This window comes from Chelonia mydas, chromosome 18 (genome assembly GCF_015237465.2).
Source record: "Chelonia mydas isolate rCheMyd1 chromosome 18, rCheMyd1.pri.v2, whole genome shotgun sequence".
Classification (NCBI taxonomy): Eukaryota; Metazoa; Chordata; order Testudines; family Cheloniidae; genus Chelonia; species Chelonia mydas.
In genome coordinates this window covers 17,382,249-17,407,944 of record NC_051258.2, presented here as the reverse complement: position 1 = coordinate 17,407,944, position 25,696 = coordinate 17,382,249, and the positions used below count along the sequence as shown (strand labels likewise).

General features: G+C 43.4%; 1 protein-coding gene across 2 annotated transcripts; it reads right to left on the bottom strand.

Annotated features, from left to right (window-relative positions):
• On the bottom strand, positions 1-25,696 carry GABRD (gamma-aminobutyric acid type A receptor subunit delta). Of its 2 annotated transcripts, XM_037881445.2 has the most exons (10): positions 25,548-25,696; positions 24,634-25,075; positions 12,989-13,101; positions 10,757-10,824; positions 9,421-9,641; positions 7,638-7,720; positions 4,338-4,475; positions 3,218-3,373; positions 2,426-2,637; positions 1-986 (listed from the first exon to the last, which is right to left on the bottom strand). In XM_037881445.2, exons 2-10 carry the CDS (start codon positions 24,699-24,701, stop codon positions 687-689), a joined length of 1,359 nt encoding a protein of 452 aa, XP_037737373.1. In that variant the 5' UTR covers positions 24,702-25,075; positions 25,548-25,696; the 3' UTR covers positions 1-686. The 2 variants fall into 2 exon arrangements, with proteins under 2 accessions (XP_037737373.1, XP_007070238.1); XM_007070176.3 differs by lacking the exon at positions 25,548-25,696 and having other exon boundaries at positions 24,634-25,322.

The following is a 25,696-nucleotide window of genomic DNA, read 5'->3' as shown; positions in this document are numbered from 1 at the left end:
TTAGGTTCTATACAATATATTTTATTTCATGCTGTGACTGAAGAAGAGAATCAAAAGTGTTCTAAATACTTTATCCAAGACAAATAATAATTAAAGAAAAACCCTCCCGCCTTGCTCTGCTCCCCATACTTCAATCCTGCCCTCTTCACATGTAGAGATCACTGCCATTTTCCTATCCCCGTTAAACTTGAACTGTCACACAACTGCCATGACACAGAAAAGTCACTCCCATGTAAAAACATGAGGTTAGCTGTGCTGTGAGAAAAGAAATGCCAAGAGTGTGGGGAAAATCAGAGCCTCGTTATCTGCAGACCTTTGAAAAGGGAAAATATCCTACTGTGCTTTAGGATTTGGTGGTGGCACCTTCACTGAAGATATGTACACATGACAAATTGTTTCAAGATGAGATGGGGAACAAAGGATCCTTGGATTGTTTGGCAGAGTTTAGTAATAACAAATATATCAAACCAAATTGGTAATGGCCAATTCTCCCCTCTCCCAGTTTCAGCTGGAGTTGATTGTAGAATCGAACAGAAATGATACACTCTGCTGCATTCGAGAAATATCTTCAGCGCGTTGGAAAGCACTTCGACAAGAAATGGACCAATACAGGTTGTTCAGTTACTCTGTACTGTCTGAGCATAATTCCGGCCCACAGTTTACCTCTTGGGAGCACATTGTTGTTCTTACATTGTATAAGCAACCCAGTAGATAACATTGACTGCTGCAAAGGCTGCTGGGAACACTGCCCTGGCATAAATATCAATGGTGTCAGCATCAATGGGCTTGAAGAGGGACTTTAAGCCACTCTTTTTCTCCAGTTTAGTTTCTTGCTGCTTCTTCGTCTCTCCAGTTTCGACTTCTACAGAGCCATATGATCCGGGTAGGGTTTTGGGAGCTCGGTGCTGCCGGTTGGAAATAGCCAGTTCCTGGTTCACACCAGCAATGGAAAGGGAAAACAAAACAATGGCGTTCTTCACATTGATCTGCAAATGAAAGAGAAGAACCTCTTATGACAATCTGCATGGGAAGAGAGTCAGAGTACTTAATCAGAGCTAGCCAGGTGGCCTAATGGTCTGCCTTGCGGGAGATCCAAATGTGATGGACAGTACTTTGTTCCAATGCTTGCAGTGGCTGAGGAAGCTGTGAATGGTTCTGTTCTGCCATGCAGGAGACCCAGGAGTAAATTCTGTTGATAATTTTACATGCCCTAGGCTATTGCAGGGGCTTGAAGCACTGCAGAGGCAGCATGCTCAGCCCTGGGCTGGTTCACAAGTAGTATTGATCCACTCCAAAGAGACTGTCACCCAGCTGAAAGAATAACTGATTGGCCTGAAACATAGGGTGGGTCCTGTAAGGCTGTGGATGCTCCTGGGTAGGTTTTAGTAAAGAGCGCAGATCAATCATATCTGCTAGCAGCTTAGCAAGATTAATTAATAACAATAAAAATAATAAATACTAATAATCATAATAAAAATCAAGTCCAGGGATTCACATGCCTGCAGATTTGTGGGGGGAAATTTGCAAACTGTGGATTGTCGAAAGCATTTTTCCCTAATCAATTCATTCTGTTTCATCAGCCACTTAAAGGACATGAAGGGAACAACTGAGCTATCTAGAATTAAGAGGTCCAGGAAGGAATTTCACATAAGCAATTGCTTTGTTCTTGCAACCTGTTGTATAGGTCTGCTTTGGAACATAAATTGTATTCATGCTGAGCAAAATAGGATCTATCTGGAATCCACTGCACACAATGGAGAATTTAATCTCCATGGGACAACACTGAAGACAATGGGCCTGGTTCTCAGGGTTGCTGAAGCCCTTTTATGGTTCTCTTGCCAGGCAAAGGGCCCATAAGTAAACAGCTACCTGAGAATACTCTCGGGGTGTGGGGCCTCCCTGGCTGGTGTAGAACTGGCATAAGGGCTCTACACTGGCCCTGCTCCTGGCCTGTGATGGGGGGCATATTGGGGACTATTTGAACAGAGCACACTGAGGTTGCTCTAATCTACACCAAGGGCTGGACATGTCTCCAAAGGTCCTGTACATCTCCAGAATACAAGGAACACAAATGTGGCTTAAAAGCCCCTTTGTATCCCTTCCCTCCCATTCCCCCATCCTGTCCCAAACACAGGAACAGAATGAGAATCAGTCCCAACCGCTTGTGGCATGGGGATGATTGGTTACCGGCTCTGTATCCTGGTAATTGTTCTGAGCTGGTTTTGACTTGTACTGCCAACAGGCAGCAATCAGCATGGTGGCATTCAGGGGCTAAACACTCACATGGTGGGGCTATTAACTCAGGGAATGACTTTACCAAAGGGCAGCGGAGGGGAGTATTTGCTCTGGCTGAAGATAAGGTTATAATGCAGGGTGGTTGTTTTTCAAAGCCTTCCACGGCACCACCAGCACACAGCTTACTGACCTCTCCACTCTGTCTGCTCGCCTTCATCTTGTCTTTTTGCTTTTTCATGTAGTCTGCATTGAAATGTGCAAATGCATATTCCACCAGAGCAGCAAAGACAAACACATAGCAAATCCAGAAGTAAACATCTAGCGCCTTGATGGCAGAGGCTCGTGGGAGTGAAGATCGGGCACTGACCATCAAAGTGGTCATAGTAAGAACTGTTGTTATACCTAGGGAATAGCATGACAAGCTTGGCTTAGAGTTCTGTAACACATTCCAATGGTAACAAACAATAACTTCTACCCAGAGAGGAGCTGGCTGAGATTTTCAAAGCTATCTAGGGGATGTGGGCACCCACTTCTGAACTGGGCACCCAATGCCCAAGGCAGCTCTGAAAATCTCAATGTGGCTTCTTTTACCAGACACAGATAGACAGATCCATTAGAACAACCCCTGGAGAGTACTTTCTATTCTTAGCACCTGCATCTGCTCCTCTTACTCATGACTTCAGTGGGAGTAAGGGCTGCAGCACTGACTCTTTATTAGTAGTGTCTGTTGTTCTTAGGGATACAATATAACAGCATCAAACTTTTATTTTCCATCCTTTATTAGCGCATTCTGCCCCGACAGAAGCATCCGCCAGTGACAGACACCAAAGCATGAATAAAACTCGCTGAAGGACTTATTGCTTTGCCAGTGCAGACACAGCATTCGTAAATGTGCTTCTGTTCCAATAATGGCACACTGGAGATGAACATATGGCCTTCACATGTCCTCCATTTCAAGATCCCAATGCCACAATCTTTTTACCTAGTGACACCCTAGCAGGCACAGCTGACTGGCTGATCCAGAAGGAAACCCATGACATGGCCACCAGTAAGATGGAAGGCACGTAAGACTGAATGATGTAAACACCTCGATTCCGCCGCAGGTGGAAGTGGAGACTGAGCCTGGGAAACTGACCCGCTGGTGGAAAGAGTGGGCAAAGGACAAATATAAAGTTGTATGTTAGAAGGTTGGCTTTACAATCACGCAGTTAATAAAATAATATACAAGAGTAATGATATGGATTTGCACTTTTACATCATCTTTCATTCAAGGGTCACAAAGGGCTTTGCATTAATTAAGCCTCATAAAACCCCTATAAGGCACCATAGTTAGTGTCAGCATTGTTAGTCCTAAGAATAGGTCAGGTGACTTGCCCGGGTTTTATAGTGAGTCAGTAGCAGATCAAAACATAGATTTCAGGAGTCCTGATTCCAAAACCCTTTCTCTAATGACACTGTTTCAAAATGTGATCTGCCTTAAGATTTTTATAATCTGCTGTGGAAAGTCCTCCAGATACTAAATTTAGATTTTTTTAAAAGATCATGTTAATTTAAAACAAACAGGGAAAGAGCTTGATGGATAAGGGGGCAGTATAAATGAGCATTTAACTACAGTACATGTAAGAAGACAAAAATCAGTAGGGAAGAAATGACTTCAAGCTTTTACAAACATTGCAATAGGCATGCTAGTATGTATGTGTACCTCTACCCTCTAGTCTAGTGGATGGAATCAGAACTGCTCAACTGGATATCATAAGCACAATATTATTAGGAATGATGGAGATTCTCCTATAGCCAAAATTGCAAATTAGAGCAGGAGGATCTGAGCTCTAGCTCTGCTGTTGCTGTGAAGTGCTGACTGGCAGCCATGTGTAGCATTATGGCAAACACAAAGCCCAGGACAGGTATGGATTTGTCACAATAGACTGCAATGGCTACCCAAGGGACCAGCAAAAAAATTCTCTCTCTTTAGATATGGGCTAAATAAAATTGTACTGGAAACCAGATGGACACATTAAACTGGTTACTTAAGAGAGGGGATTGTCCATTACAGATAGTGGAGGCTGACAGCATGCCTACAATGAAGACACAGAGTCTGTTACCAGATTTGAAGTTCATCATTTCTCTCGTGAAGCGGTAATTAGTGATTGTGAACTGAGCAAGCTGCAGCTTATCCAGCCCATGGATCTCCTCCTGGTTTTCTGACCATTGATACACAATATCCTCTGAAGAGTAGCCATCTGCCAAAAGAAGCTGAATAAATGCAAAGGTTTGGGGGGAAATAAAGGTTGATGGGCTCAAAGTGAAACTCAGATGACTCTGCCATGCTGCTCATCTTCAATCCCACAACAAACATGTTGCGTTTCAATCTGGATAACTCAATGTCCTGTCGACAGTGAGGTTGCCAGTGACCTAGCCGGAACAGTGTTCCCTCCAGGCTAGCTTACACTGTTCTGAGCTTTAGAAGAACTTTGAAGTGGAGAACACAACTTAAAAATAAGCTTTTTAATAAACCTAAGAGCAACAGAAAATGGTCATGGTGGTTTTTATTTACATTCCAATGGAAACAGTTGGAAAATAAACTAATAAAAGAATATTTCCTTTGCACTGTTTGCAATCCAATCAGTAGCATTATGCTAAAGCATGAGAACCTGACCACATATTAAAGCTGAATGGAGTACCGTAGTATGTTTTCATTATCCAAACTGACAGAACTGCAAAACAGCAATCAAGCAGCAGGATTAGTGAAAAGTAAATTAGACTGTTAATTATTTGAATCATCTAAGGTGTTCACTCATAGCACAGGTAAAAACAATGTGTTTTTTTACATCTCTATGGGTAGATTCGGTGCCGCTTCCAATATTTTTGTGCCAGTCAAGCAAAGCAGATGGAGCAAAGACTTGTCACAACCCCAACACTGGGGATTATCCCAATGTCATGGGCAGGCATACAGTCAGTGAAGCTGGCCCCTGGGTCACCCTTTCTGAAGACCCTGGTGCAGGGGACATATTAGAGGTAAAGACAAGCAAGAAGGGAGAGTGACGCACTGCAGCTATCCCCAGCTGTCAGGTGATCCATGGAGGCTACTTTAACTTGTACCTTTGGGGCCAAGGTGAGGCAGGAAATCAGAGAGTTATACTCAGCCACCTGGCATCCCATCACCCCCCTGCTGTGCCCAGCAGAAGTTAGACACAGCAGAGAATCTGTTCCCTAATGTGTAACCTGCTGTCAGCATCCTCTTACTAGTGAGAAATGGCTGTCTAGATAGAAACAGAGCAAGGTATCTTGTAACTGCACTAAAAATGGACCACACCAATGCTGCAGGAAGATGGGAATACACAGTCACCTTGGTTTGGGTTAGGAGTTGCCTAGAGGAAACCCTGCATGTGGAAACAACAGGGGGAAAGTTTCCTCTGGTTTTGCTTTAATATGTTTGTTTAAAGAGGCTTTATTTCTACTTATGTTTATTGCACTGAAATAAAAATCCTCAAATTAAATTAAAAAAAAAAACCCTGCAAAACTTGCCAGGAGAGTGAATTGATTGCTAGTTCATTGTCTGCTGCCTCTGCATTTGCTGATTACATAAGTAAAACTGCAGATTGCTATTTTTGACAGGATGAAATGTAGTGTGGTTAATTGCCTAGAAAACAGAGTCAATGCTATAAAAGAAAGAGAGCGACCGATGCTCTCCCCAGTGTGGTTGCCCCGGCTTAGGTATTCTGCTAGTCCTAAATCTCTGGAAACATCAGGATTCTACTCTCCCACTGATGTAGCCACAAAAGGCCAAATTCGCTGCTGTCATTGAGTGGTGCCTGCTTACGTCAATAGTGAATTTATCCCCAAAGCATTAATGCTCATGGGGATTACACACTGATTAGGAGGAGAATGGCACCTGAGTAGAATATAGACACAATTTATACAGGTTTCCCATGTAAGCACTAAATAGAATGTCACTAGTCTATGGCCCAGATTGTGACTGACTCCTGTGTAGGGGTGAGGTGTTGCCAAGGAAAGACAGAGACCTTTATGGGGGCTAGTCACAATAGCAGTCCCCACACACACGGAATTCTGCCCCTCTTGATTTCTCTTAGAGAAAATAAAACCCACTCCGAAGTTTGCCCTGGGGCTCAGTCCCTCTGTACTTCTGCTTTGTCTCTCAGGGCCTGATCCAAAGCCCACTGAAGTTAATGGAAAGACTCCCACGGTTTTCAGTGGGCTTTGGATCAGCCCTAAGCTCCCAATTCTCCATCTCCAATGGGAATGGAGGGTGCTCAGCACCTTGCTGGATTCGGTTCTATAGTTCTGGTCTGCGGCTAGGGTTGCCAACTTTCTACTTGCATAAAATGAATACTCTTGCCCCGCCCCTCCCCCTCCTCTCCTCCAAGGCCCCACCCACCTTTCACTCCATCTCCCCTCCCTCTGTCGCTTGCTTTCCCCACCCTCACTCACTCATTTTCAACGGGCTGGCTCAGAGGGTTGGGGTGCGGGACAGAGTATGGACTCCAGCTGGGGGTGTGGGGTCTGGGGTGTGGCCAGAAATGAGGAGTTCAGGGTGCAGGAGGGGGCTCCAGGCTGAAGCAGTGGGTTGGGATGTGGGAAGGGGTGAGGGCTTGGGCTGGGGGTGTGGGCTCTGGGGTGGGGCGGGTGATGAGGGGTTTGGAGTGCAGGAGGATGCTCCGCGCTGGGACCGAGGAGTTTGGAGGGTGGGAGGGAAATCAGGGCTGGGGCAAGGGATTGGGGCATGGGGGGGTGAGGTCTCTGGCTGAGGGTGCAGGCGGGTGCTCCAGACTGGGATTGAGGGGTTCAGAGGGCGGGAGGGGGATCAGGGCTGGGGCAGAGGGTTGGGGCATGGGAGGGGGTCAGGGGTGCAGCGTCCAGGCGGTGCTTACCTCAAGCAGCTCCTGGAAGCAGCAGCACGTGTGGCCAGGTGGTTCTGCATGCTGCCCCATCCTCAGACACCGCCCCCACAGCTCCCAGTGGCTTGCGGCGGGGGCAGCATGCCGAGCCCCCTCGCTGCCCCTATGCATAGGAGATGGAGGAGATGCACAGGAGATGGCTCCGCTGCTTCCAGAAGCTGCGCGGAGCCATGGCAGGCAGCTGCACCGCCAACCGGACTTTTAGCTGACCAGAGCCGCCAGGGTCCCTTTTCAACCAGGTGTTCCAGTCAAAAGTCAGACCCTAACTATGGCAGTTTTGAACTAGTGCTGTAAGGCTCTATAACCTGATGCCCAAACTTGGAATCAAGGGAATTGGGGTTGGGCCTTATATTTACTAAATCGAAAACAGCCCTTGTATTTGATTGATTTAAGTTGACCCACAGAAACAAAGCTAAGGATTATCTATGCAGGCTTTCAACAGAACATAGGTTATAGGCACTGCTGTGCTCAGACTTTCGTACTCACAGCTCTCCAAATCTAGCATGCACTCTTGTTCATCCATGGGATACTTGGTAAGGTCCATGTCACAGGCCACGGTTGAGGTAATCCTGCCCCATGCAAGGAAAATCAAAGTACCAGTTAGTTATATTCAGAGCGGGCTGTAGGCTTTCATAGCTTGGCATGTAATTATTCCCATAATCCAAAGACTGGGTAGGAAACCCTTAACCTACCTCTATTATTAAAATGCCACTCACCCGCATCAACAGGTGGGGAAGTTGATGGGGCTGGCAGTGAAAGGGGGACAGTCCCAGCAGCAAGGGAGGGAGACACTCACCAAGGGACAATAGGTAGCTCCTTCTCCCAGGGGTCTCTGGCACCCATTGGTCAGCTGATTGGCCAGCATTTGCTAGATCCCAGGATTTAACCTGCTGCAGGGGCCGTGTGGTGCCTCTTTTGGCTCCATTCCAGCAGCCCACCCTCCCACCTGAGTTAGGAATGGGAACCTGGCTTGACAGACACTGCAGATCTAGCCAATTGGCTCTTTAGGAATTTTTTCTCCCATGTGCCAGTTGGTGGAGAACCAGGGAGGGAGTTTCACTGCAAGCCACAGTGGTTTGAGTTGGAACACGCATGGCACCTGAGGTACTGGGGTGAAGTTGTTTGTCGCAACTTACAGCTGGTTTCCAGTGTGGTTAAGAGAATAAAATGAACAGTTCCCAGAGGCAAATGACCTGGGATTTTGGTGATGGGCCTTGGGCTCATGTGATAGGGTTAGACCATGTGACCTTCACAGGCCAAGGTCCCCACATTGCTGCACCCTCTGTCCTGCTTACAGCAGGATGTAGGGTGCTAAGACTCAGAGAAAGCCAAGTCCTAGGGGGCAGGCTGAGGAGAGCCTACCCCATGTTATGAGTTATATGGTAAGGAACCCTGTTTCCCAACACTGGAACAAATTAAATGCCTGGTACAGGAGAGTGTGGGTGATGGGCAGATAGTGCCTCTTCCCTGTGTTAAAGTTTAATAAAAGTTGTGGCCTGCTGCTTACTTCCATGCATGTTTCTGTCCTTATTTTGCTGCCATACCCACATTAAAAACCAGTAATACCTTCAAAGCCCTTTAGGCTATTATCCTAACCAGTCCTCACAGCACCCCCCTGAGGTAGAGGAAACAGGTATTGAATGGTTAAATGACTTGCTCAAGACCAGATACTGCTAAATAAATAAATAAGCACTAATATAGAGTTTTGTGAGCTAAATCCATTCCGGTGTAATGTCAATGACGTTACTCCAGGGATGAATTTGACCCTACAGCTCCAAAGCATTGTGCACACATTAACTTTTTCTCAGAATACCCCTGTGAGGTGGGGAAATGTTACTATTGCCATTGCACAGATGGGGAAGTTTAAAGCGGAGAGATTCTAGATCACTCCACCAAGGTCACACAGGGAATCAGTGGCAGAGTCAACAACAGAACCCAGGAACTCCTTGCTCTGTTCACGCTGCCTCTTGGGCTGGTGGCTGTAGGACAACCCCAATTATAGCAAGATCATGCTCTGTGAATGATGTACTTGTGATTAACAATTACATGATGGGAAACTTGTTACTGTTTTCACAGGTGCCTTTCCCGTGTAGACCCAGCAGAGAGATGAGGGGTCTTCAACAGAAATCCATCACGCTCACATTTTTAAAAAATGTTTTAAATGAATGGTTGTTTTCCAAAATAATCCAGGGAAAGGGGGTGATTATTTTTTAGAGTCTATTCAAAAAGCTAACACATGAGAGAAATCTCTCTCTCTCTCTCTCTTTACCTGATGCTATATAAAATGACTCCATCAGGCTGTAGCCTGATAAGTTTGTTTTCCACAGTCACATCATGGAACCAGGCAGACTTGGCATTTACTATGAATGTATCTGGTAACCAGAGCTTGTCCACAAACCGACTGTCCAAGCCCAGAGTTTCGTTGGTGTGGTTGTAAGACAGCCGGTCGTCTCGCCAGCTCTGATGCAAAAATACTGTCATGGTGTATTCCTAGCACAAGAAGAACCAACAGTTAACAAACCATGTGAAACAAACACAATGATGATATCTTGGGGCCTGGTCAAATTTCATTGTATTAGTCTGGAACATCTAATAGCTGCTTCCTGTGCGCTGAAATATTTTTGTACTCAGTCAGAATAAAACTGCCTGGACATTTTAATGTCTCTTGTCTGTTTCTACCAATGGATAACCACAAGATACCCAAGCATGTGTTTAACTGCTCTGATTCTATGGCCTTGTCAGGTATACTGTGTAGTAAGAGCTGCATGTCCGTCTGAGACTGATGGGAAGAATCAGGTTAATATCCCTCCTAAGCATCTTTCCTAAGTAGGACCAGTGGTTTTTTTGTAGGGTTTTTGTATGTTTTTTTTTCAGTCCAGTTAAAAAAATAAAAGCCCCAAGTGAATGCAATAGAGAGAGGGGGTCAATGATAAGTCACAGCTATAGCTTTAAGAATAAATCTTTCAGGATTAATAGGCTACAAAAATGCAGTTGATCTTTGCAGTTCTTAGATATGTAGTAAAGTGACATGTTCTAGAATCTAGCCTGTTGGTTTGTTCAGGGGTATGGGCATGGCTGAGATGGATAAGGGAACATCCCACAACTCAGTGGCTTTGCAGAGGGGCAAAAAAGAGGCTGAACTCCGCAGGCCTCTTTCCAGAATTGTACAGGAGGAAGTGGAATTGGAGTAGAAATTGGATTTAATTCTTAAAAATAGTTTCCCTAACAATAAGGGCAACATACTTCAGACCCCAACCCGGCCCTCCCTACTAAGCCAGTTTAAATGGGACATACATAGCCAGATCCCTAGCTGGTACAAATCTGTGTAGCTCCAGTGAAGATATGCAATGCCAATGTACAGCCACTGAGGATCTGGCCTATGGGCTAGCATGCAACTGTAAGTCTGCTCTTTACAGGATTTTCCTGAATCAATTTTTCACTTGAAAAATGTAGGACTTTTTTTTCTGTCTTTGCCAATTCATTTCAGCTAGTGATAGTTCTATGTAGAATAATCATATATGCCTAATCAGTTTTCTATACTTCCCACCACCACAGTATAAGCATTCCCAGCTTTCCAGTCTTAACAAGTTTCAATGGCAACTTACCATGTTAACTTCTGAGATGTGATCAATGCTAGTAACTTCAATCGCTAGGGCAACATTAACAGGAGGGCCTGAGAAAAAGACACGTTAAATTGGGGAGGATACGGTATGAATATATATGCACTAGCTTTGTCAATCTTTTCATATGGAGTCAGTTCACAGAAGTGAGTCCCTAAATATCTTTTCCCCTACTCACAGTTTCCAGAAATAAAATCTGTCTTAGAACAATGGGTTTCCAACCTCTTATTGTGATGCCAAGTTTCCATAGAAACCCTCCCATCTAGCCATAAAGAAAGGGAGGCTGGTCATGATCTCTGACAGTTGGTGGCAACCCCTTGAAATCATGACACTTACTTTGAGGATCCAAGTACAGAAGTGATCACCACTTGATATGGACCACAAAATTACTTTCCAAAAGTCAGTTCCGATACCATGGTGACAGGAGTGGTGTAAGAACTCAGGAAAAAATAGGAACTGCTTGTATTGCTTAAAACCTTCAGCTTTAAGGATCAGTGGAAGTAATTGCTTTGACATTTTCAAAGATAAGAAAACTTCACCCCTTTAGAAAGTAGCTGCTTCAGGTGAAAAATAACATTATGGCTTACGAGAGTGCCAATTAAAACTGATTACAAGCTGACTGACTTGCCAGGGTATCCAGATTCCTAGTAGAATTTCCTCTGCCCTGGCAAGATGGAAGTTTTGCTTCTATTCATGTGCATGCTTTGCTATGTTCATTGTTCTGTGGATTGGGATAGAGTGATCATTTTCAAAGAACACTAGAAAAGGGGATTGCCAAATGCTATGTAAACACCCTGTGTATGTTGTATTGTTGCTTCAACTCTATGAAGATCCAGGTCCACATACATACGCAGGCCACATGGGCATCAGCTGAACTGCACACATGCTCAAAAGGGAAAACAAAATGCCCCTTGAGCTACAGGACAGTCTATAATAGTTGCCAGTAGTTTAAAGTCTTATAGTTTCTTTGCAGGCCAGCCACAACCTTGTCAAATTGGCCAAGATTTTCAGAATTGACTCATGATCTTGGAGGTCTCCATTTTGAGGGGCCCAACCTGAAACACCTTAAAGGGGCCTGATTTTCACACACTGCTGAGCCCCCACCTCCTGAAAATCAAGCCCCTTTAAGACATCCCAAGTTGTGCATCCAAAATCACTAGTTGCTTTTGAAAATCTGGGCAACTGATTTTACTTCCTTATAAAGCATTTCAATAACACTGGGCCCAAAAGCACAGAGTTATTTTCCTTTTATGTAGTGGATTGTTGAAGGTCAATGTCTGCAGACTCACTGGATTGCCCTAAATTCAGAGCACTGCTATGTTTAATATTGTAACCAGGGAGCCTGACATCTTGATATCCTTTTTTGCCCCAACTCATGGACCCATTTGCTCTTTCACATGAGAAAAAAGGAGCGTGTTTAGGGCCTGATCCAGCACTCATTGAAGTCAATGAAAAGACTCCCATTGACGAATGGAGAGGAATTAGGTCCTTTGACTTCAACTTGAAAGGACCTGAATAACATCCACTGAAATTTGCAATGATCTGGGACTAGGTGTGGCTCCAAACTTTGTGAGTTAGGCCTCTCTCATTTTTAATAACATGAGTGAAACTTGACAGAATCACTGTGTAAGGACTCAGGAGAACATTTTTGCCTTTAGCCTTCAATGCATTCACATCCATTGAGTTTTGCTTTAAGCTTCCAGTTCAGACAAATGCAAAATCTCAAAGCAAAACTCAGGGGAAACCATCTAGTTTCCCTTACTTTTGCTTTGGACCCAAGTGGAACGGCACAGTGTTCATGGTTTTGACACAATCCTGTAGACTGGCCCAGGTGTACCTGAAAGGTTTGGAAATCTCTTGATGAACCTGCTCTGAGTTTTGTTTTTATACCAAAGCCTCAAAACAAGAGGGTTGTTCATAGTGTGGGGGAGGAGCGTGATCACTGAGAAACTCTGGCACAGCAAACTCAAATATGAACTCAAAATTGAAAAGATAACTGGTTTGATGCAGCTTTTAATTGGGCTAGATTGTGGGACTTTTTGCAAAGGCTGACATTAAAAAAAAAATTCTTACTGTTATTATCACTATGTCTAAGAGCAAGACATTCACAAACACTTGATTACATCCACCAAAAGGCAGACATTCACATCCATTTCAGCCATTAGATTATACGAGGAATACATTAGAAATCAGAAGAGACATAAATCAGACTCTTACCTCCAATTCCAGGCCTGAAATTCCGTGCATATCCTTTCATTAAATCATCCAGATTAGGTAACCAGGATATTTCTATGTTGGAGCCTGTGTAATCTCCAATGTCATTCATGGCGCTGGATAAAAAACAAACAAAACCACAAGTGTCCAAGCAAGCTTTTAAAACCTCACCATGTGTAGAGAAAATAAAATGTGGCAGAAAAAGATAGAAGACTTACGTGTACATTACTAGAGCTCTGATAAAATATCAGCTACTCAGCATGATTGGTAACTGATTGGAGCAGTTCTGAGAGTTAATAGGACTGTTTCATTTATTTGTGGGGGAGGGACAAATGATATTTAGACTAGAAAATAGTATAGACAAGGCTACAGCCTACCTAGGGGACATGAGGTCAAGAACAAACCTCTTTTAGTTTATTTTTTCTCCTAAATACATAAAACCAAAGTTTAAAATGACTTGATTTATTTTCCTTGTTGTGAAAAAAATAATTGAGAAAGTTAGTCACTGGAACCAAACTAGGATCTTGTTTTTAATTCATCTTTCTTTTTTCCTCCAATATGAAAAAGAAATGGGATACAATTCTGTTATTAACAAATCATGTGGAACCTGCTTATGGAGAGATGTGGCGATAGAGAGATTTGGTTTACGAAGAAAGACCATAAATCCTGAATTGCTTCACTGCATCTTGATATACAAGATGTTGTGTGACAAACATGACTTTGCCATAAGCCGGCTTCACTGTGTATTCAACTGACAGCATAATAAAGCAACATGCTCGCTTAGCAGGAATCTTTAAGTGCTCAAATGAAACCAAATATACTATAATTATCAAATAAATAACAGAGATTATGTGGAAAAAGTACGAGCACAGGAGTACCAACATACTCAAAAGCCTTAGCTTATTGATGGCCTAGGCACCATCTATCCACCACTGCTGAGCACCATCTAGCTCTTCTTGCTGGGTCAGGAAATTGGGACCTTTGGGTTAACAACACAATGTGTTGCACAATTTTAAAAGTGTTAAACTGTGTCTATCCTAGGTGCTTCAAGTCACGTTTGCTAACTCCAGTTACCTAATCCAATTTTTAAAAGATCTTTGTTTCCCAAAGCCAACCAGACCCCAGTACTAACAAACCTCAGGCTAGAAAGTATCAATCAAAATTCAAAAATTTTACAATCATTAAAAAAGCAGCTGGCCACAACCACTGATCTATCCATCTCTCATATAATGCCCATCACTTTGGTCTCTGCAGTCCCCCTCTCACAGATTCTGTAGGGCTTTCTGCTTTATACACCAAACCGCTGCTTAAGTGAGCTCAGGAACTACTTCTGCCCCGCTTCTTGTGGCCAAGGTACTATACACCAAAGAACAACTTGCAGAGATCATAGAGAAGCCCTGTGAGTTGAATGAACCTGAGTCATAACAGTCATAACATGTGACACCATCAGGGGGCCAATTTTGCCTTCATCAATTTTTACTCTTCGGGAGGCGTGGGGGGGGCAAGGAATCTATTCCCTACTGGTGAGATGACAAGAGTTAAACTTCACCTGCAGACAGTGGTGACTTAATTTCAGGCCTCTCCCTCACAGATCCAGGTCCACCTGGATGTGAAAGAGAATGGAGTTTCTGAGTGGCTCAGTGCGAGATGTAACAGGCAGGATAAAAGATTAGGAGTCCCAAAAAGAGCAAAGCACGTGGAACATTCCAAAGGCCCTTTTCCCCTTAACTCTGCCCAGAGAGGTGGTGATAATAGGAGAGTCATTCTGTGTCAAGGAAAGAAAATAAGCGAGCATATGGTAAGGGCTCACTTGCTAAGCCTCATGGAAGGGAAGAGGTGGAGGAGTCCCAGAAAACTACAAAGTACTTCATCTAGTGCACATAGGAATTGCTTCATCTGCCACTGAAATGAAGCTATCTCGATAGTTGAGCATAGCAACTAACACCTCAAAGCAACACTACACAACAGTTTAAGTCAGGTGGTGAAGAACCTACCCAGTTGTAACATCAGGGGAGTTTAGGGAAGAAGAATGTAATTCAGCTGGAATACAGCCAGGAGACTAGTTTTATCATCCCTGCTCTTGTGAAAAGCACAATAGGCCCATGCAAACACAAAAAGAAAAGCAAATTTGAGGGGATGCAAATTCATGTGACCTGAAATGGCCATCGTTTGCAAAGCTCTGATCAAAAGGGTAAACAAATTGAGAAAAGCAAAGAGGCAGCAAAAAGCAAAGTCCTGAAAGGACTATTCCAAAAACACTCTTTGAATGGAAGTTTCAGATTTCTCCAGATAAACTGAATCAGCATTTGATCTCTAAAACTCCATTTTCTGTGCCAGTCGCTGGGAGTTCCCAGGTCATCTTAAAGTTAATAAGAGTTGCCTGTAAAACTACACACGCACTCAGCTGACAGCATAATCCTTTGAGCTTCTCCTACTGCTATCAGAAAATTAGTATGAAAACCTGCTTGTTGAAATGGGAAGTGTTTGTTGGACTATCAACTAGCAAAGAGATCCTATCTACCACGGTGTGTGGGTAACTCTCAAGTCTCTCAAAAACACAGGTAACTGGATGCAAGCACCACATCAGAGCTGTCGGAGCATTGGTGCAGCTGCTTCCACTCAGCTCTGCAATAAGCATGGAGCTTAAAAAAAATATCGCGGATAGCAGAAGAGAAACCTTTTAAAATATTGATGAAAGGCTGCAGATTAATATACCATAAACAGCTCTTGCCTTGGGACTTATATAACTTTCTTAGAACATTTGTGTGACATAGACCCACATAGGCACAAGGGTTTTTTTCTCCAAGATGTGTCACTTATGGGTGTATTCAGATCAGTATTTACACTTACTGCAAAAAACAGCCACCAGAACAATGTTTCCTCTCACCATGGGATGAATGATGACGTTCTTGCCGCATGTGAATGGAGTTAATAATGTAAGGAAGCTTTGGAATAACAGCGTGTGACTGTAAGCTCTGAGTTACGGAGACATTGCCGTCCTGAGTTAATAGCGCTGTCAAGGCGTAAAGTGACCTTGAAGACGCATGGGGACAGTTATTGCCCAACAGTGAAATTTCATTAGCTCATCATTTCATTACCTCATAAGGTTAGGGATGCTTGTTTAAATGCATTTATAATATTCTCTTGACACACAGACTCACCTAGATAGCTAGCTACAGCACCTATCCAAGTATCTCAGAGGACTCGCTGGCCCAGATCCTCAGCTGGGGTAAATTGCCATAGCCTGACTTCAACGGAGGCTATGATGATTTATTCTAACTATATTTTTTCTATTTGCTGGGTCTTGTCACCTGCACAGCCAGTTCACTTATCTCTATCTAGTATCTTTGATATTTCTTAGGTGCCTATCACCCTGGTGTTGAAGTGCCAATATTTACTTAAGTGAAGTTACCCTTTCACTCTGTTACTTACCTGCCAAGACCCAAATTCAAGGTTCTGCATTTCTCCTGCTGCAGCTGAGAACAAACATTGCAGCTCAGTGATATTTTTATTTATTTTCTTTCGCATTCCCTGACCTGCTTTGAGTATCACTGATGCTATCAGTTAGTACAGGGGACATATGACAGCCAGAAGTATGGTCTTGGCAGATTAGCCAAGAAAGGAATAGTTTTCAGATATTTTGTTTCTAAACGTTTCATTTTTGGTGGTGTTTTTTGGTAATTTGTAAGTCTTAGCCTGAGACATAGACATGAGATCCAGGTCATTAAAGATCCCATGCACTTTTTTAGGGATAGATTTGTCATCCGGTCCTGTGTTTTTAAACAAATGACAGGGTTATCTTTAGAGGTGGCTGCACTCTGGTGCAGGGTGAAGAGATTCCTGCATGCATCCCTTGCTTATCTCACATGCTTGTCTTTGGTGCCTGATCCATAAGGAAGTCAGAATCTGCCCTTCAGGTTTTTGGGTGTACAATGCTTTGCGATCATTAGCTGCAAGATGTTATAAAAATCCGAAGTCCTGTGTCTACTCTTGCGTAATGAATCTGAAACATTTAAGAAAACAAATTTTGCAGCTCCATTTTCACACCAAAATGTGTTACGTGGCTGCCTAGAGAACTTAGCCCCAGATGACTGACTCATCATCAGTCATTTGCTATTACAGAAATAAAGTCATTGTAAAAGAACTGTCAGGAGCATCATCTCTTTTGACAAATAAAATCACCTCATTTTCCCTTGACATTTATTTTCCATAAAAGCCATAGCATTTACAGCATGCCACAGAGTGGGAGGGCATTATCCTGTGTCAATGTTCTATGGTAGTGGCGTTAACAAGAATAAGAGAGCTAAAAGGACAATCTCAGGTTAAAAATGATGGGCCACATATGCCATGCATTTTAAGCAGATTGCAATCCATGGGGAATTTTACTTAAAAATCCTCAGCACAATATACTACAAAATTAAAAAGGAATCTTGGTCCTATTATTAATAAAGCCTGAGGTTACGAAAACTGTCTATTCATATTAGATTTTTCTATGAAAAACCTTAATTTTGGTCCTAATCTACATGGTGGTAATTTCTATAATCATACTGTCCAAACGACACTAGATTTTTCATTCGGAGGGTGTGGAAGATAAAGAATCAAGGAAAAGAATATAGGAGTTAGGAATAATGCAGCAGAGTCTTTGTGCTTGAGTGAACAGGGCTGTAGGCCAAGAGCTAAATTCAGCCATGGTGTAAGTAGGCACAATTTCCACTCCTGTCAACAGGGATTATACTCATTCACTCCAGGGCTAAATTTGGCCCCAAATCTTCTAGTCCTCAGAAGTCCCCATAATAGCTATTCCCCACCAACATCCAAGTAGGGTATTGTACATAGACTCATAGAAATGTAGGACTAGGAGGATAAATCATCCAGTCCAGACCGCTGTACTGGACTTATAACTTTTGTTTGTTTTTACCTAATCTAATGAAAAATACTAGGGACTCTTTACTATTTGACTGGATGGAAAACATAGTGAAATTCACATCTGGAGTGACATTCATGCAAGTTCAGAGAACCCACATAAACCCTCCACACCACATTACAGCCTGCCACGAGAGTGGGGAGGGAAAGGGGGTGATAGAGATGGCCTGCCAGCAGCGTGGTGTGTGGGATACCTCCATAGCCCCACCCCTGTGGCCTTCCCTACACCAGGCCCAGTTTCCTGAGGCTGTGTGCAAGGGCAGAAAAGTCCATTCACCCATGATGACCCATGGGGATTATCTGAGGCCTGAGATGTTATTCATGAATTTTACCCGGAAACATGAGGACTGGCATGGAAATGCAAGCTGGAGAGGATTTGCATTTTATAATCCAAGTAATAAAGATGGGAAGAAAGGAAACCACCTTCAGCTGATTCAGCAACTTCACTTCTTGACCTAAGCTTTTGTACAGTGTGCTTTGGGATGAAAAGCACCATATAAAAGTAAGCTATTAATTCCTAAAACTCTAGCGGCTTACACAAGCATGCAATGAAAAAAAATAGCTTATCTTTACCCTGCACCAAGTCAGAGTGGGTGCCATGCTAACAGGAGGGCAACATGCTCCTGGATCATTTCTCTGGAAAGTTTTCTGCAAGCTGCAGTTCAGGAGAGGGTTTTTTAACCCTCGTCTGCACTTTTTCAGGGCAGTGACTTGCATTAATACAAATATGGAGTTTTGCCCTTGCTTGGACACTAAGTGAAAGAAATGTGATCTAAATGAAATTACTATCAAATGTGTGCACAAGTGGTTGAAAAAATGTACTCATAATATTATCTTTCAAAACAGGAAAAGGTCTCTAGGAGGGTTTTGTGGGGGTTAGTCCTGGGTCCAGTACTATTCAACACTTTCATGAATGACTTGGATAGTAATGTGGAGACAGCATGCTTATAAAATTTGTGGATGACGCCAAACTGGAAAGGGTTGCTAGCACTTTGCGGGACAGGATTAGAATTCAACATGACTTTCACAAATTGAGAACTGGTCTGAAATCAATAAGATGAAATTCAATAAAAATAAGTGCAAAGTACTCTCCATCCTTAGAGGTTTCTAATGCCCGGCTTGACAAAGTCCTGGCTGGGATGATTTATTTGGGGTTGGTCCTGCTTTGAGCAGGGAGTTGGACTAGATGACCTCCTGATGTCTCTTCCAACCCTAAATGTCTATGATTCTAAGAAAGTTGAGGACAAACTGGAAAAAGTCCAGAGGAGAGCAACAAAAATGATAAAAGGTTTAGAAAACCTGACCTATGAGGAAGAGTTTAAAAAAAACTGGGCATATTTTAGTTTTGAGAAAAGGAGGAGGAGGGGGAACCTGATAGTCTTCAAATATGTTAAGGGCTGTCATAAAGAGGATGGTGATCAATTGTTTTCCATGTCCACTGAAGGTAGGACAAGAAATAATGGGCTTAATGTGCAGCAGGGGAGATTTAGGTTAGACATTAGGGAAAACTTTCTAACTGTAAGGGCAGGTAAGGGTTTCCAAACAAAGTTGTGGAATCCCTATCATCGGAGAGTTTTAAGAACAGGTTAGCTAAACACTTGTCAGGGAATCCAGGTTTACCTGGTCCTGCATTAGTGCAGTGGGCTGGACTAGATGACCTCTTGCGGTCCCTTCTAGCCCTACATTTCTGTGATGCTTTGATCAATGCAATTGGCTCACCATGGAAAAGAGCCTCATTTTTCTTTCTTTCTTGAAAAAAAAAAAGTCTAGTTTTCCTGTCTGGTAGGGAAAGACAATTTAGCCCTCTTAAAGCAGAGAGGAAGCTGATGTTTATGGTTATTATACAACTTAGGAAAATTATAAAGCCCCTCAAATAAATATTACCAAGAAATGCAGCTCTCCTAAGGATATAAACACAGCCAACAGTGGAGATGTGGGTAACATATACACCTAATTCAGATGATGGGTCTCTCCAACCAGCTGCAGAATAAATGCATTTTCACTAATGCAACATGGTTTATCAGCTGGGATTTTGCCCGCTTCTTACTATCTCCTGGAACACTCCTTGAACATATTGAGTCAAAATTCCCTCATATCAGTGAGCAAAAGACTTGGTAAATATTTCACTTAAGCCATGTGGGAATGAATGCACTGTTCAGTGGTTGCTGAACAAGAATATAGAGAGATAGGAATCTCAGCTACTGTCTCCAGCACAAAAAAGCCCAAGGACCTTCTGCAAGTCAATGGCCATCAGCAGAGCTGACTTTAGATCAAACTTGTAGATAGGTCATGGTAACCTGCACTAGCGGCCATGTACTCTCATTTTAAAAGTGCAGCGGGGAAAATGTCTTGCTCCCTGTATCTCTCCTCTTTCTCCTTTAAGTCGCCCAACCAGCCTACATTCTACATGGTCTGTGGACAACTGAGCACCTGCAAATGGATATTTTCATCTGAAGGATGGAAGCATCAGTCTGTTAAATAGCTGACTGTGTGTGGTCCAGAGAACTGGTATGGAGGTAAATTTGTTTCATTTCAATATAATTTTCTCTGCCATTTTTTCCTGGAAAAAGGCCTTTAAATATCAGGCAAGGTCAGGGAATGATCTAGCCTGTAGCAAGCTCCAGGATTATCCAGAGTAGTATGTGTATCCTTTCCATCTGCCATCCTTGACTCTAAGTGAAGCTAACCGTAAATATGTTCCATATTTTGAAATGAAATTGAAAAAGCATTAGGCTTAATTCATGGCAACCTTATGAACATCAAAGTCTTTATTTCCATTTCTCCGTGAGTTTTAAGCTGCATGAAGTAGTCTACTCTTTGCATATATTTCACATTTGCAAGCCTCTCTTCTCATCACTGGGAGTAAAAGGTTGAGAGATGTACAAGCCAGTAGGATAGTTAATTATATACAAATAGAATTATTTTTAAAACAAGATTATGTGTCTATTTTTAATTAGAGAGTTAAAAGCTATTTCATTGGAGAGTTATAGAGTCTGGGGCCTTTTAAACCTTTGAGCACGACAGCTGCGTGACTCCTATTAATAGTAATAGGAGTAAGTACTGCACATGAAACTCTTCCACTGCAAGAGAAGACATCTCACTACATTTTCTTTTAATGCATCTCAACTATTATTTATTTGTATTAAGAGAGCGTCTGCAATGTGCCAGGCTCTGCACATAGGAAGCTGCAAATGAATACCAATACTACTAATAAGCACAGTGGGCTAACCTCAACCCTGGTATAAGTTGATGCAACTCCACTGACTTTGAGGCTGAATTTGGTTCACTGATTTCTGTCAAACAGCACACGTAATGGAGACCTCAAATTATACCAGTCTTGAGCATCTAATTTGAGATGGGCAATGTTCAGAAAGTGCCAAGCATGAGCAGACTATGGGTGTTTCCTAAAAAAAAAAAAAAAAAGATAGTTCTGGTATTTAACTTTAAAGCTGGTCCTTGGGAAGTCTTAACATACTGTGGTGTTTAGAATCTTCCAAACAGCACTTTCTTTTTAATAACCTCTTGCTCTGCAATCTATGGAATCTGTGGCCAGAGAGATGTATTCTTTGACACCCCTGCAGTCATTATAATCAAGGCATCACATTTAAAATCAAAATTAGATCAATAAAGAGGAAATGTAGCCACTGACAAAATTTTACATTTTAATCTCAGTGTACGAAACTACTAGTAAAATATATCCTGGTTAAAGCACCATCTACCATACAAACCTGTGCATCTCTGGCACAGAGGGTAGAAGGAGCAAAGTATACTCTTCTTGAGGCCCTTACAAGATGAGCTATTGCAGTGGCCAAGGGACGTGCATTAGTCCAAGAGATTAGAACAGGACTCTGAGGTGACAATTCAGCAACACTAGTTAGCGCACACAGACGTTACGCACATTTGCACAGGACTTCAGCCTGAGGATTGTGCAGCCTTAGTCACACATTTCTCAATAAAGCTCAGTTAGATAGTGGAGTTTGGATAGGCTTAATGCTAAATATGCATTTTTTAAAATGCTTTGCACTGATTTTTAAACCAGAAAAGAAGTTAGAATGTCATTGCGTTGTTAAAATAAGAAAAAGGAATTGCATCACCTGTAAAGAGTCTGATATGTCTAAGTTTGCTGCTTGCAGATGCTATAGCACTAAGAATTGTCTTCAGCACTTAGAACCTGACCCAGAGCCCCTTGAGGTTTATGGAAGGTTATCTATCCATTGATTTTAGTGGACTTTGGATCAGTTCCTACGTGAACTCAATGGAAATCAATTTCTGCTTGGTTGTAAATAATGATTCAGTAACCCAAGGGAGACTTTAGACTACACACATTAAACTTTATTTTGGTTAACAGTCAACAGTGAAATTCTTCTCCTTGTCCAGTGTTAAAAACTAAGTGGAAAACAGTTTGCAATTTCTGACGCTGGGCTCCAAAGTTTCACCAGCCATGTTAACTTTCATTGATTTCATGGTTCTCACCCAAAAACTCAGGAATGCAGATTTTCATTAGAAAAAACTTTGGGCCCAATCCTGCCAACATTTACACATCAGTAATTTTACTCATTTGTGTAGGTCCATTTAATTTAACATGAATAAAATTAATTGTAGGCTGGTTTCCAGGATTATTATTTATTATTTGTATTATTGTGTGGCTAGGGTGCAATACACCAGGTGTCCATTAACCCTTTTTTCTTTTCAAATACAGCTCACCACTGCATCTGCAATGAGAACCCTGTTCTAGGTGAGCTTTCAGATGACTACACTTAACTAAACAGGGTAGCTTCCTTTGAACTCAGAGTCTTTTGCTATTGGCAATTATAGATAAGATAAACCGCTAACATCATTTGAACACAGAACATTAAATCTCAAAAGCTAGCAGTTGTATTTTTCTAGCTGTCCCCTTCCTCTGCCATGAAGTATATGTATTTCTAACAAACAATTCATCACTATTGTGTCATTGTAGGAAGAAAGCCAAGTAACTAGGCAATTAATCCAGTAATAAAATAATTTATGTAACAAATTATACATTGTACACATCCAGGCTCTTGCTATGCCTTGAAACAGATCCTGAAGTCACAGGCTAGAGAAGAGTAATTGCTTATTTAAAAGAATAATACTTTGCACTTGTACAGCACCTTTCAGCCAAAAATCTCAATGTTATCTTAAGTGTATAGGTGGGGAAACTGTGGTACTGAAATTATGGGCCAGATTCTGACACCCTTATTCACCTAGTGAGTAGCATCTTACTCCTTGAGTGACCCTCTTAAGTCACAGGAGCACCTGAGAAGGGAGGTATTCATGTAAATGTATCAGCATCTGGCCTTTGGTAGCTTGCTCAAGGTCATGCTGTCAATCAGTGGCAAAGTCCTACATGAGACTCAGTTGCCTGACTCCTGTTCTAACCACTGGACCATCCTGCTTCTCAATAAAATAATAAAACCTCAGCAAATAATCCCAAACACCACAGTAACCATGTTCCTCTGTGCACAATCACCACTTGGCCTTTATTCCCACCGTCTTGAAGCCCCCAAATACAAATAGGCATAGCCACCGTTTTTGAGGAGCAGGGGAATCCCCTCCATCCCTCCCAGGGCTCCCTGCCTGGAAAAGCTTGGGCATTGCTTTTAGATGCCCTGAACTAGATCTCTCTCTTTTAAAGATTTCCTCCCCTTCTGCGTTCATTGCATAACCATGGCAAGCTTTCTCCACTTTCAGCCTCCAGATTCGTGGAGAGTATATAAAGAACATTGCAAATTGGATCCAAGCTGGTTGCCTAGCTAACACCTTTGGAGTGAACATAGCTATCAATTGCACAGATTTAGCCCTACACTTATTTTTACAAGTGGGTTTGATTTGTTTTTCAAACTTCTCTCTGCGCACTTTCCCAGCCCTCTGCGGCTCTCCCAGGTCCACACGCTGGTTGGAGCCCCAGGCCGTGGAGTGAACCCCCTTAGCTACAGCTTTGGGCACAGCTACATGCATCTCTGCAGTCTGGTTTTTTTGTTACGTCTGGGGAGGCTCTTAGTCACCAGCCAGCGATCTCCAGTGCGCTGCCGAGTTTTATGGCCAAGCTGCAGGGATTGCTGCTTTTTAAACGGGGACGGGACTATCCCGGGCCTGTGAAATGCCATTAACTGTAGATTTCAGAGTAACAGCCGTGTTAGTCTGTATTCGTAAAAAGAAAAGGAGTACTTGTGGCACCTTAGAGACTAACCAGTTTATTTGAGCATGAGCTTTCGTGAGCTACAGCTCACTTCATCGGATGCATAGCATATCGTGGAAACTGCAGAAGACATTATTTGAGCATGAGCTTTCGTGAGCTACAGCTCACTTCATCGGATGCATAGCATATCGTGGAAACTGCAGAAGACATTATTTTTATGTCTTCTGCAGTTTCTACGATATGCTATGCATCCGATGAAGTGAGCTGTAGCTCACGAAAGCTCATGCTCAAATAAATTAACTGTAGAGATTGCCTCCAATTTAGATCAAAGTGCCCTAGAGATAAGGCTTCCCCAGATATCCTGTTAACGGGCTTCCCACTTGGTTAACCCGGGACGCTGCTGCTCAGCTGGTGGAACAGTGCTAAAAGTAGGGCACCTTGTGACGAACTCTCCACTCGAGACCCACTTTCCCTGCCAGGCAAAAATCCGCAGCCCACGAACTCAGGGCGTCCCTGGCAAAGGGGGATAATGACACACAAGTAAAGACCCTGGAGCCCTCCCCCTTACCTGATACACCTGTGCTGCTGGGTGCACAGCAGAACCAAGGACGGCAAAATCCAGGTGAGAAATTCCATTTTAGTCCCAGGCCTTAGACAGTGGCAAGCAAAACCCTGGCTCTCCTGCTGTCCTGGAAGCGCCGAGGAGGCTGCTGTAGCGTTACCATCCCTGCTGCGTTAAGTTGAGGCTCAGTTTGAAGCCGTGTTGTTGCTCCCCAGCAGCAACCCCCACAATCGCTCCCGCGCCCGAGAGACCAGCAGGCAGGGCGAGATGGGGAGCAGGGTCAGCCCTCCCAGACTCCTGGGCTGCCCCCCGGTCGCTGCCTCATACCACGGACAGGCGAAGCCGCATGCCAGCTGCCCCTCTGCGCCGTCCCCACTCGCGGCTGCTTTTCAGAGGCTTCTTCCCAGCAGAGCTTCCTCCGTGCAAAGCTGGTTGCCGAAAATAACCCCTGAAATTACAGATTTGATCATAGCAAGCGCAGGAGGGAGCGAGCTAGGATCGGGTGAACATTTGTCGAAGTGCCCCTGTGCAAAAACCAAAACTAAACACAACGATCCCGTCCAGACTCGGGACACAGGGGGACACGTCCCTGGAGCAGCCACCGGTCCAGGGGCTGTTCGGAGGGAGATTCATGCACGGTTTATCTGGGAGAAGCGTAGGTAAACTGCAGGAGTTTGTGTATGCGTGTGTGTGTGCAGCACGTTCCCTCCCCTTCCTTCCCCCGCACCGCTCCCTGCCCAACTCCAGGGGCAACAGCAGCCCTCTGCGGCACGGAGATTGGAGGGGGGAGACGAGCGGGGGGATCTAGCCCCGGGAACAAGGGGATTTTGCAGTGGCAGGGGCTTTAAACAAGTCACACACACAAAGCACTAGCAAGAGCATGGGAAGCAGAGCCAGCGTTAGTCAAACTTCTTCCTCACCTTTGGCAGGGCTAGGGGCTGCTTCCCTGAGATGAAACATGCTGGATTACTACATCCGTAGGCATGCAGCGGCGTTTAGAAGAATCGGGACCGTGACTGCCCCAGGGCTGAGTCCTCAGATGGCAAGAGCTCCTTCGGCTCACTGAATG

Excerpts from the sequence above, each read along its gene's own strand:
- GABRD (XM_037881445.2), bottom strand. The coding sequence starts at position 24,701 with ATGGAATTTCTCACCTGGATTTTGCCGTCCTTGGTTCTGCTGTGCACC. Across the intron at positions 4,476-7,637 it reads CATGCTAGATTTGGAGAGCT|ATGGCTACTCTTCAGAGGAT; the intron begins GTGAGTACGAAA and ends TTCTTTTGGCAG. Across the intron at positions 2,638-3,217 it reads GCCTGCTAGGGTGTCACTAG|GTATAACAACAGTTCTTACT; the intron begins GTAAAAAGATTG and ends GCTATTCCCTAG.